Source organism: Barbus barbus, assembly GCF_936440315.1.
Source record: "Barbus barbus genome assembly, chromosome: 3".
NCBI lineage: Eukaryota > Metazoa > Chordata > Actinopteri > Cypriniformes > Cyprinidae > Barbus > Barbus barbus.
The window spans coordinates 45,753,958-45,766,760 of NC_136731.1; the positions used below are offsets into that span (position 1 = coordinate 45,753,958).

Genomic DNA, 12,803 nt, shown 5'->3' on the forward strand with positions numbered 1-12,803 from the left:
ATTAGTTCCTGTTTTTTTTCAGCTACGCCTTCTTTCTAAAATTAAATAGTTTCTTTCTGTGAAAACTTTAGAGATTGCTATGCATGCGCTCACCTGGATTACTGCAACTCTCTCTATCTCAGCATTTCTAAATCTTCCATCGCTCGTCTTCAATTAGTTCAAAACGCTGCTGCTAAATTCCTCAAAGGACAACGTAAATTTGATTCTGTTACTCCTATTCTGAAATTGTTACATTGGTTACCTGTGCATTTTAGAACTGAGTTCAAAATTCTTCTCTATGTTTTTAAATCTATAAATAATCTGGCACCGAGCTATTTATCTGACCAACTTTATCTTTACAACCCTACTCGAAGTCTGAGGTCTGGTGATCAAAGACTTCTCTCTGTCCCCAGGTCTCGGTTAAAGCATAGAGGGGATAGAGCCTTTGCGGTTGCTGGCCCTATGTTGTGGAACAGCCTTCCAGCCTATATCAGATCGGCACAATCTTTAACGGTTTTTAAATCATCTCTTAAAACCTATCTTTTTTCTTTGGCTTTTAATTCACTGTGAATTTATGGTATGAATCTGTGGGCTATCTTGTGTTTTATGTCTTTGTTTGTGCAGCACTTTGGTCAACTGTGCTTGCTGTTTTTAAATGTGCTATATAAATAAAACAAACTTGAAACTTGATTCAACAAACTCAGATGTTCATCCGCATCCAAGTCCGCTAACAGAGAGTATAGCAAGTTTCAAAGAATTTCATAAAACAGCAGAACACATAAATGTCACAGTTGACCCAATGACTGTCGCTCACGTAGATGAGGTCACCCTAATCATGGCACTGTGACCCTACACTCTTACATATAAAGGTGCCTGTCAAAGGTTCTTTAAAGAACTATCTCTTTCTTACCTTTTTTATAATCTGAAGAACCTTCTTTCGCCACAAAGAAGCTTTTGTGAAACAGAAAGGTTCTTCAGATGTTAAAGGATCTTTATGGAACGATTTAGACAGACAAGGTTCTTCTATGGCATCGTGAAGCACCTGCAGGAACAGAATAGACTTCAGCATGGAAAGAAGGATATTCCATTCTTGCAATAATGGAAGACAAACCACATTCTATATATTTATTATTACTATAGACATAGAAGAAATAATGAAATAATATGATTATTAAGGATATGATAGATCGGCATCCACTCACACTTTCAGTGTGTCGTAGTATATTTACCAAGGTTTTTAAAACGTACATGTCTCTAAATGTGAAAACGGCACTATTTTACATCCTTATTCGGGAAAAATGATGACACACACTGGACCGTGACAGGTTTATAGAAGTTTCTTTAATGTGTTTCAGTAAAAAACGAACATGAAACATGCAGATTATAATCGTACAACAAGACAGTGACAGAATCGTAACAGCAGTGAGTTTTCTAATGTAACAGAGTCGCGCAGAATTCAGAACCGAAGGAATGACTTTCTCTACGATGCATAGCATTAATGCAGTAAAATCAAAAGTCTAAACAGACCATATATTGAACCTTAACATGTTTATGAGAGATTTGTGCTGACAGATGAAATTACGCATTACAAGCAAGCTCAGTTTGGATTTCTGTGCAGTTCGTTTGACCTTAATTTGACTTGAATCAGAATTCTGCATCCTGGCCTCAGTTTAGACTGGAGTTGGAATTTTGGAGCCATTCGGTTCAGTTCTAGATGAGTACGACTCACAGATGTGATTCCCTTGACCCTTGAGTGAAGAAAGCTTTGATCTGTCCTTCAGACAGACGAGTGGAGCTCAGTAGACAGATGGCGATACGTAGTAAGGCTATTATAGAGCACAGAGCGGCACACCAGCACCAGAGAGAGACAGAGGGTTATATGAGCTGAGCGTCTGGAGGAGGGAGCAGGACTGAGGGCGAGGAGGTGAGCAGCACGTATGCTGGAAGAGACGCCTGGGGGGGAGAGATGTGTCTTCTGAGGACTGCGCTGCAGATCAGAGCCAGCGTCTGAGGACCAACACACGGAGACGGTCAGAACACACACACGTGATTGAGTGTGAGAGAGCGGATACAGAGATCCAGACTCACCATGATTCCTGCTGTCCCCAGAAACCCTCCCAGAACCAGCGGAGCGTGAGAATCGAAGATGTTCTTGATCACGCCGGGACAGCTCTACACAGACACACAAGAGAGAGATAAGAATTTGAAAACATGTTTTAAGAATGTTAAAACACTTATAAGAATGTTAAAACGTTCATAAGAATGCTAAAATGTTTTAGGAATGTTAAAACGCATATATAAGAATATTAAAACATGTTTTAAGAATGTTAAAACCCTCATCAAAACAAATTAAAACAAAAGAATAATAAGGATTATGTCTCATCTCTTTGCGGAGATGTGAAAGGTTAGTTTCCTTAAACTAGTTTGTCATGCATTTCTTTATTTCAACACATTTACAGGTAAATCCTAGTATTTTAAATTTGCGATTAATCGTGATCGATCACAGTCCTGGACTGTGACTAACGCGATTACATTTTTTAATCGATTGACAGCACTAGTTAAAACATGTTTTCAGAATGTTAAAATATATCTAACTATAAGAATGTTTTCAGTCACTGGTAGTTTTAAGTTTACTGTAGAAATAATAAGAGCAGGCCAACAGGAAGTGACTCACAGCATAGGTGAACTGCTGCAGGACGTTGCCTTCTGGACAGGTGTCTCGCACAAAAATCTCAATCGGTCCGCCGATGCCGCAGCAGTTGAACTGAAACACAAACACACACCTGATAGACCACATGTGTGAACAGAGCTGTACATGTAATCTGGATTATGTAATCAGATTACACAAATTAGGTACTTCTAATTGGATTAAATTACATTTTAAAATACTTGTAATCAGACTACAGTTACTTTTTTTATTGATTACATGATTACATCCCTAGGGAAAAAGTAATATATTTAAAATACATTTATTTCATACTAAGTATAGTTCAAATCTATTAACATATTAACTGACATATTGCTCAAACTTACTGATATAAAAATTATAATTAAACTTTATTGGAGTACTACATGTACACAAAGCACATTTCTTAATATTAAGCCTAAAATGTGTTTTAATGTCACTACTGATGAGGATTGTATGATCTTTGAATATTAATGCAAGATATTTAAAGTGTAGCAACAGTTCTACTTGAGCACAATCAAATATACTTGAGTACATCTTTAGTTGGACTTCAGCACTACTTCCGTACAGTAATAACTGTATAATAAACTGTTGTTCCACTTTACTATATTAAAAGTACAATTGCAAGGCATTTTTGTTAAGTACATAAATATGTAAATGCATTTGTACTATACTTAGCACAACATAAATATATTTCAAATACATTTTGGTATATTTATTTCTCACTAGGGATATTATTCACACAATAGCAATAAATTATTCAGAATTGATTGATTCTCCATAATTGCTCTTTGTCATCTTTTAAATGCTCTTTTCTAAAATAGCCTACCGCTTATATACTGTCAGAAAGTCTATGGTTTTGTGGACATTTACACAGAGATCAGTCATTACAGCATTTGAGCACTGGATTTACAAAAATCATTTCAGTTAACAAATGCATAGAGTAGCTCTGTTATCGAGATGAAAGGATAGTACAACAAAGATATCGCTTTCCGCTAATGTTTTATTGTGAATATGAGGCAACAACATGAATATGAGCTGAAATGCTGTATCAGATGCAGGTAATAACACTCGCTGAGTCAATCTCTCTCTCATAATACTCTTCTACACATAATATAGCTTTTAATATAGTAATACAATGAGCTTTCAGTGAAGCAACTCAACGTTGCTTCGTCACTAGTTCTAAAGTGACCTTTTGGGATTAGTAACGGAAGTATGGGCTCAGCCGTTAAACTGTCAACTGCATTTTAATTTGATTGATGTTATTTTAAAATTATTTACTTTGTTTACATTTTTATGATAATTTATTTCTCTTTGTATTTTTATATCAATATGCTACAAGATTATCCTACTTAAATCAATGTGGTAAGCGAGTTAGGGACAAAAATTAATCTAAAAGTAGTCTGATTACATTACCTAAAATGGGTAATGTGTGTGTGTGTGTGTGTGTCTCTTACAGCGTTGTGGAATAATTTGAGGGTGACGGCTTGACCTGCACTCCTAGTGTTGAGATACTGAGCGTAGATGGTCTTATAGAAGGTCACCAACTCATCTGACACCTACAACACAACATACACACATTAAAACCAGCACTATTACACAGACACCTGTGTGTGTGTGTGTGTGTGTGTGTGTGTTTTACCCGGTCGCTCCACATGAAGGCCATCACACCAGCTGTGATTTCAATGATGATCAGAAAGGTCAGCAGGCCAGAAAACTAAATATCAGAAACACAAAACGTTTAGAAACCTAATTCTACAGTGGTGGCCCAAATGATTAGAACACTAGTATCTTCAGCAGCTAAAAATGGTTTTAAGTCAGATATTTCTATCTTTTGCTGTAGTGTGTCAGTAGGAAATATCAGTTTTTGCCATTAATTGTAATAATGCAGTGAGATGTTAGTGCTCCACACAGAGATCTGATCTGATCATCATCCAGTCTGTCTGGAATGACATGAAGAAACAGAACCAGCTTTGCAGGAGGTCTTGGAGACACAGTTCTTCTGGATTTAGTCTGTCTCAGTGTGTTCTGTTTCTTCTTTAATGGCAATTAATCAATTAATGGCTAAATGAATGTTTGGAAATGTAAACTGATATTTCGTACTGACACACTACAGCAGAAGATAGAAAGAACTGACTTCAAACCATTTTTAGCTGGTGTTGTAATAATTTTGGCCACCGCTGTAAACCTAGTTGATCTAGTTTGCAAATAACACTCTCTTGTAATTCTGAAACAGAAATATTTCCTCAGATATGCAACAAAGGAAAAAAGTTGTATTGTAGTGTTGAATTGAGCAGTGACATTAGAGGAAGTTTGTGTTTTACAGGTTTAGGAAAAACATGTATTTTGTTGTTTTGATTCTTCACAGAAGCTGTAGTTTGTGCTGTGAGTGTTAGTGATGTTCCTCACCACACAGAGAGCTGATTTACTGTTATTACAGGCGCCACAGTCACCGATCACGGCCACCAGCAGCATCAGGACCCCGGTGACCACCAGCACTATCACTCCTGAAGGACACACACGGTTAGATATCAGCTGCTTCAGCAGGAGTCCCAGAGAAACAGCAGCAGAACTCACCGATGTTGAACTGAGCTGTGTTCAGATCGATGTCGAAGAACCCTCGGGTCTCTGCACCGAACCGGAGCCACATTCCCAGAGCCACCAGAACCAAGCCCAGCAGCTGAAACACATTCAGCACAGCCTTCAGCAAATGAACCATGGCTTTGCCTTTACACTACTGTGCAAGGGAAACAGGTCAGTTTAGCTGAAAGGGAATCATTCATGATTTGATAGGGAATTTGGACAGATCACTGAATTCACTGAACCATACAACATCAACTCTGGATATTAAACGCCAAAATATAGAGACAACACTATTAATAAGCACAGTAACACGATCGGCAGCATAAAACACAAGATACTTCTCTTTTCAATATAGTCAAGGCTTTATTGGATAAATCTAAGACATGTAAACTAATCTAACACATAAACAAACTAATACATTCACATAAGTTGCAGAAAGAGAGAAAGTGAGGAAAGAATGAGTTTAAGAGAATGAAAATGTGAAATGCCAAGCAATATGTGCATTAGGGGTGGGAATCTTTTACCATCTCACGATTCAATTCGATTCCGATTCTCGAGGCCACGATTCGATTCAAAATCGATTTTCGATTCAAAAAGATTTTCGATTCAAAATTATTCGATTTTATTCATAATGATTTCTAATCGGGTTTCTGATCATGATCTACTCTCATCTGCTTTGCTATACAGAATGACAAACGGAGACATTAAAGTGTCTTTTTTACATTTATTAAGTTAAATTCTCAGGGAAGTGCCTTTTATCAAAAACATTGTCTGGTTCTCAATTGCAACTCATTAGTAGCTAGCTATAAAATAAGTTGGAACAAAAATAAAGTGCTTCTTCATAATACAAAATGGTTGAAAATAGATGCATTTCCCAGGAAAGTTGCAGTTTACCACAAATATCATGTAGAACACAACCGGAGAAGACAAAAAAACACGGTTATCGTCAATACCGGTATATCGCAACACCCCTATGTGGAACCCAAAGAGGTTAAAAGGTCTCATAAGGAATTTCAATCTAGTTCTTGTCCTCTAGGTGGGAGAAGCCATTTCTATCATGGATTTACATGTGATGGTCATGCTGTGCATCTCCTTGACCATCAATCTTGGTTACTTGCCCCAAATTTGACAGTCTCCTTCCTGATTTGGGATTATCAATAAGTGTTCTTTTGTGTTAATGTTGTAAGCTGCTCTGTGAAAGAGTTGGTTGGTTTCAGACTGCTGGCGCTAGGATGTGATTTACCAACATCCTGTTGTCTTGGGTCTCTTTGTGAAATTCGGCTATTACTATTTAAAACTGCTGTTTACTCTGTGAATATCTGTTAAACTGTAATTCATTTCTGTGATCAAAAATAAATTGTGTCCAGGGTCACATATTATATTATTATTGCTTTTTATATTATTTTTCCATTGTTGTTTAGTCATATAACTGTGTGTTTCAAGGGCTGTTTGTCTTCATGAATAAGAGATAAGAGGGAATGTTTATGGAAACTCAAGGTTTCTGGGATGTTGTTTTGAAGCAGTTTTGGTATAACACTAGTTGTTTGATCTGTATTCGTCAGATGAAGTCTGAGCACTGAGACATACACAACTAAGACTATTCCATAAACACTGCTCCTCTTTAATCATCATCACTTCGTCTCCTGCTTCTGCTCTTCTCTGGCTATTGCCTCAGTCTACTTCTTGGCTGATTGAAGACTGTTAATAGAGTTTTGGGTATTCTGGGTAAGACAAGACCTCCTGTTAACAGGGTTTGGGTATTAACTACTTCGCTGACGAGCTGTTCAGTTACCAGACAAAATGGATATTTCCTGACAGGATCTGGCGTCTGGGGGTGGATCTTAATTATCTGCAGGCATGATTGAACACATAATGTTGCTACACTAACCTTAGTTTAATCATGCATTTGTAGTAAAACTGCATGTGGTTACACAAATGGTAATCAATGCGCCAAAAAAAACATAGTTGCTACACTTTTACTACAGTAAAACCATGGCTACTAAACTTTTACTGCAGTATAACCATAGTTACTACACTTTTACTGCAGTATAACTATAGTTACTACACTTTTACTGCAGAAAAACTATAGTTACTACACTTTTACTGCAGTATAACTATAGTTACCACACTTTTACTGCAGTATAACTATAGTTACTACACTTTTACTGCAGAAAAACTATAGTTACTACACTTTTACTGCAGTATAACATCTCGGTTACGTATGTAACCATGGTTCCCCGAGTAGGGAACGAGATGCTGCGATGACGTCATCGCTTTGGGAACACCCTCGGTGTGACGAATGTCTGAAGCCCTTATACCATCACGCCAATTTATTGGCCAAATAGCGCATGGCAACGCCCCTACGCATACGTACCGTATGCTATATCAGCGTTCCGCGCGCTATTTCATCAGATTTCCAAATGACGAAGGAAGCGCTATCAAGGTACGGAACGGCCCTCATCGCAGCATCTCGTTCCCTACTCGGGGAACCATGGTTACATACGTAACCGAGATGTTCCCCTTCCTAGGTTCACTCAATGCTGCGATGACGTCATCGCTTTGGGAACGCTATACCATAACGCCTGACGTACCTTAGATAGCTGGAGACCAAGGAAGCGTCTGCTCAAGCGGATAAGACCCGGGAGCCAGGAGCCATCCTCACATCCAAACTGTAGAACTTGATGAAAGTGCTAGGAGAGGACCAACCTGCCGCAGCACAAACATCCTCTATTGACGATCCTCTCAGAAGGGCCTGAGAAGAAGCCACTGCTCTTGTGGAGTGAGCACGTAATCCCAGAGGCGAAGTCAAGCCACGCGCCTCGTAGGCAAGCGAGATAGCCTCAACTATCCAGTGTGACATTCGCTGTTTGGTGACAGCGGAGCCTTTGCTCTTACCACCAAAACACACAAACAGCTGGTCAGATCCACGCCAATGAGCTGTGCGGTCTACATAGATTCTTAATGCCCTCACCGGACAAAGATCCATGTTACCTGACCCCGCGTCAGCATGGGAGAAGCCTCCAAAACCACTTGTTGGAAACGAAATGGATTCGAAGCAACCTTAGGAATATAGTCCGGCCTGGGTCGCAATAAAACCTTCACTAGCCCTGGGGCGAAGTCCATACACGAAGGGCTGATAGATAGAGCCTGTAAGTCCCCTACTCTTTTGAGGGAGGATAAAGCCAGCAAAAGAACGGTCTTGAGAGTCAACAACTTGACTGCCACAGACTCCAATGGCTCAAAAGGATGGCCCGATAGGCCTTCCAAAACTACTGAAAGATCCCAAGAAGGTACTCGCGTTGGGCGGAAAGGCCTAAGCCGTCTCGCACCCTGCATAAAGCGTGATACCAAAAGATGACGACCCACTGAAACACCTCCTACAAGTGCATGTCCCGCGGATATGGCCGCTACATACACTTTGAGAGTAGCGGGGGTCACTCCTTCAGAAAAACGACTCTGAAGAAACTCCAGCACTGAACCAATGGGGCAATGAACTGGATCCAGGGCACGTTGTCTACACCACGAAGTAAAGAGTCTCCACTTGAAAGCATATAAGCGTCTCGTGGAGGGAGCTCTAGAATTAATAATAGTGTCAGTAGTCTCAGCTGAGAGACCAGAACACACTAACGCATTCCGCTCAGGGGCCACACCCATAGCTTCCATAAATCCGGCCGAGGGTGCCAAATCTTGCCCCGAGCTTGAGTCAACAGATCGTGTCTGAGGGGAACCTCCCAAGGAGGGCCGACCGACAGACTGACCAGATCTGAAAACCACGACTGGGTAGGCCACCACGGAGCCACCAACAACAGGCGCTCCACTCTGTCCAATCGTATCCTGAGTAGAACTACTGGGAGCAGCCGGACAGGGGGAAAAGCGTACAGACTGGTTCTGGGCCATTCGTGGGCCAAAGCATCCAGACCCAGAGGTGATGGGGGAGACAGGGAAAACCAGAGCGGGCAGTGCGTAGTCATGCTCGAAGCAAATAGATCCACTTCCGCTCGTCCGAACTTCTGCCATATGAGATTCACCACTTGAGGGTGAAGTCTCCATTCCCCGTCGTTCAGTCTCTGCCTCGAGAGCAGGTCTGCTCCTGAGTTCAGGTGACCTGGGATATGGACTGCTCTGACTGACAGGAATTTGGTCCGAGCCCAAAGAAGAACACACCTCGCCAGCCTGTACAGGGGGCGAGAATGTAATCCCCCTTGACGATTCAGGTATGAAACTACGGTCATGTTGTCCGTCCTGACCAACACATGACAGCCTGTCAACTGTGGTAAGAACCGCCTGAGAGCCAGGAAGACTGCTAGTAATTCCAAACGATTTATGTGCCAACTCCGCTGCTCCTCTGACCAGAGTCCCCGGACTGGGCACCCTTGATGGACCGCCCCCCAGCCCGTCAGTGACGCGTCTGTCGTGATAGTCTTGCGACGAGGACACGTTCCCATCTGGACTCCTTTCTGAAGGAAATGGGGTCTTTTCCACGGTTTTAGAGAACGAAAACCTCTGCGTGTCACCGTAATTCTGCGTAACGGATGACAATGAGGTGAAATGTCCTGGCTCTTGGTCCACCACTGAAACGGTCGCATATGGAGCAGGCCCAGCTGGACTACAGGGGACGCTGCCGCCATCAGACCCAACAACCTGAGACACAAGCCTACATGGACTAGACGTCCCGTCTTGAAATGACTGAGACAGGTCTGTAATGACTGCACACGTGCGGGAGACAGACGTGCCTGCATCGTGCGAGAATCCATGTCTACCCCCAAAAACGTTGTTTGCTGGCGAGGCAGCAGAACACTCTTTCGTGGGTTCGTTCGTAGCCCCAGACTCCGTAGATGATCGAGCACCGAGTCTCGATGTCTCAGTGCCTGATCCTGGGATTGAGCTAATATAAGCCAATCGTCTAAGTAGTTCAAAATTCGGACGCCCCGGAGCCGTAACGGGGCCAGGGCTGCGTCCATACATTTTGTAAATGTTCGGGGGGCCAGAGCCAGTCCAAACGGAAGAACACAGTACTGGTAAGCTTTGCCCTCGAAAGCGAACCTGAGGAACTTCCTGTGTCTCTTGACGATCTGGATGTGAAAGTAGGCATCCTTTAGATCGATGGTCACAAACCAATCTCGGGGTTGGATCTGAGACAAAATGGACTTTACTGTTAGCATCTTGAACTTGCTCACTCTGAGCGCAAGATTCAAACGACGCAAGTCCAGAATTGGACGCAAACCACCATCTTTTTTGGGAACAGCAAAATACCGGCTGTAAAAACCCGACTCCATCTGAGTGGGGTGTAATTCCTCTATAGCCCCTTTCTCCAGGAGTAACACGATTTCCTGACGTAACACCGCGGCCTGCCCAGGACGTACAGTCGTGGGAAGAATCCCGCTGAAAGGGGGCTCGCATGGCCCTTGGGCTTTTGCTCGAACTCTGAAGGCTGTGGCGCGCAGAGTGTCTGAGGAGGTGCTCGCCTTGAGGACCCAGTCTAAAACCGCCCGAGGCGCAGAAAGCGGCGGAACAGTTGAGATCTGAGTCGGGAGGCCACATTGAGAGAGGCGGATACGCTTGTGCGGTCCAACCAAACTCTCCGAAGGAGGGCCTGGCCTCCGAAGACGAGCGAAGGAATCAGGAGCTGCTACTAGGAGCCTGAGAACGAGAGGCCATGGCAGTCGAGCTCAGGTCTATCCGTTTGCGCTGACGTGGGCGAATGGGTGGACGAGACCTAGGAGTATAACCATAGTTACTACACTTTTACTGCAGTATAACCATAGTTACTACACTTTTACTGCAGAAAAACTATAGTTACTACACTTTTACTGCAGTATAACCATAGTTACTACACTTTTACTGCAGTATAACCATAGTTACTACACTTTTACTGCAGTATAACCATAGTTACTACACTTTTACTGCAGTATAACCATAGTTACTACACTTTTACTGCAGTATAACCATAGTTACTACACTTTTACTGCAGTATAACCATAGTTACTACACTTTTACTGCAGTATAACCATAGTTACTACACTTTTACTGCAGAAAAACCATAGTTACTACACTTTTACTGCAGTATAACTATAGTTACTACACGTTTACTGCAGTATAACCATAGTTACTACACTTTTACTGCAGTATAACCATAGTTACTACACTTTTACTGCAGAAAAACCATAGTTACTACACTTTTACTGCAGTATAACCATAGTTACTACACTTTTACTGCAGTATAACCATAGTTACTACACTTTTACTGCAGTATAACCATAGTTACTACACTTTTACTGCAGTATAACCATAGTTACTACACTTTTACTGCAGTATAACCATAGTTACTACACTTTTACTGCAGTATAACCATAGTTACTACACTTTTACTGCAGAAAAACTATAGTTACTACACTTTTACTGCAGTATAACCATAGTTACTACACTTTTACTGCAGAAAAACCATAGTTACTACAATTTTACTGCAGTATAACCATAGTTACTACACTTTTACTGCAGTATAACTATAGTTACTACACTTTTACTGCAGAAAAACCATAGTTACTACACTTTTACTGCAGAAAAACCATAGTTACTACACTTTTACTGCAGAAAAACTATAGTTACTACACTTTTACTGCAGAAAAACCATAGTTACTACACTTTTACTGCAGTATAACCATAGTTACTACACTTTTACTGCAGAAAAACCATAGTTACTACACTTTTACTGCAGAAAAACTATAGTTACTACACTTTTACTGCAGAAAAACCATAGTTACTACACTTTTACTGCAGTATAACCATAGTTACTACACTTTTACTGCAGAAAAACCATAGTTACTACACTTTTACTATAGTAAAAGCATGGTTAATTGGAAAGAACAGCAGTCATGCTCACACTTTGTCTTCACTGCGCTTTAAGCGAATGAGCTGCAAGCGAAGCTAGCGCTTAATCTCCATTTCCAAACGCGTTTCTGTCATGTATATCCCTCTCTTTCATCTGAGGAGAGGAGTGTAAATATATACTCACAGCGAACAGGATGTTGAAGAGGATCAGGAAACACTTGCAGATCTGCGCGCAGCCGTCCATCGCAACAAATCTCTAATGCACTAAACAATAATAACTTTCATAAAAACAATAACAAAACTTGTATTATCTTTAAATCACTTCTATTTAAAGCGTAGAATTCGACAAGCATGACACTGAATGGCCGGAATAGAGATAAATAAACGTGCCTTGTTCAGTAATACAGAGACTGCGTCCTTCTTCTCCGCGGGTCCGCGCTGCTGTGCTCGTGCACGTCCTCACGCACGCGCCCAGCGCTCCTGCTGCGCTGATTGGTGCGCCGCGCGAGTGACGTCACCGGAGCCACCAGGTTTCTGTAGTGCAGAAATGAAAGCGGATATAATTGAAGGCTCCAGCAGTTTTACAAATGCTTTGCAGGAGATGTTTCTGGAGAGAATTCAGTCATTAAATCTGCCTCTAATACCTAAACCCCAAACAATACGCCTCTCTGCTCAACCATTATTAAATATTAGCTTGGATCAAAGATAAATCACAGATTCCAGTCTG

At 41.4% G+C, this 12,803-nt stretch overlaps 1 protein-coding gene across 3 annotated transcripts; it reads right to left on the bottom strand.

Moving 5' to 3' along the window:
• Positions 1-1,301: 1,301 nt before the first annotated feature.
• LOC306855983 (CD9 antigen-like) lies at positions 1,302-12,563 on the bottom strand. 3 transcript variants are annotated; one of them, XM_079394947.1, is made up of 9 exons: positions 12,467-12,563; positions 12,261-12,354; positions 5,243-5,345; positions 5,075-5,172; positions 4,308-4,382; positions 4,123-4,224; positions 2,654-2,743; positions 2,068-2,151; positions 1,302-1,986 (listed from the first exon to the last, which is right to left on the bottom strand). In XM_079394947.1, exons 2-9 carry the CDS (start codon positions 12,318-12,320, stop codon positions 1,855-1,857), a joined length of 744 nt encoding a protein of 247 aa, XP_079251073.1. In that variant the 5' UTR covers positions 12,321-12,354; positions 12,467-12,563; the 3' UTR covers positions 1,302-1,854. The 3 variants fall into 3 exon arrangements, with proteins under 3 accessions (XP_079251073.1, XP_079251072.1, XP_079251074.1); XM_079394946.1 differs by having other exon boundaries at positions 12,261-12,340; positions 12,467-12,561; XM_079394948.1 differs by having other exon boundaries at positions 12,261-12,332; positions 12,467-12,515.
• Between the last annotated feature and the right edge of the window lie 240 nt (positions 12,564-12,803).

Excerpts from the sequence above, each read along its gene's own strand:
- LOC306855983 (XM_079394947.1), bottom strand. The coding sequence starts at position 12,320 with ATGGACGGCTGCGCGCAGATCTGCAAGTGTTTCCTGATCCTCTTCAAC. Across the intron at positions 2,744-4,122 it reads TCAAATTATTCCACAACGCT|TTCAACTGCTGCGGCATCGG; the intron begins GTAAGAGACACA and ends TTTGTGTTTCAG. Across the intron at positions 1,987-2,067 it reads TGGGGACAGCAGGAATCATG|ACGCTGGCTCTGATCTGCAG; the intron begins GTGAGTCTGGAT and ends GTTGGTCCTCAG.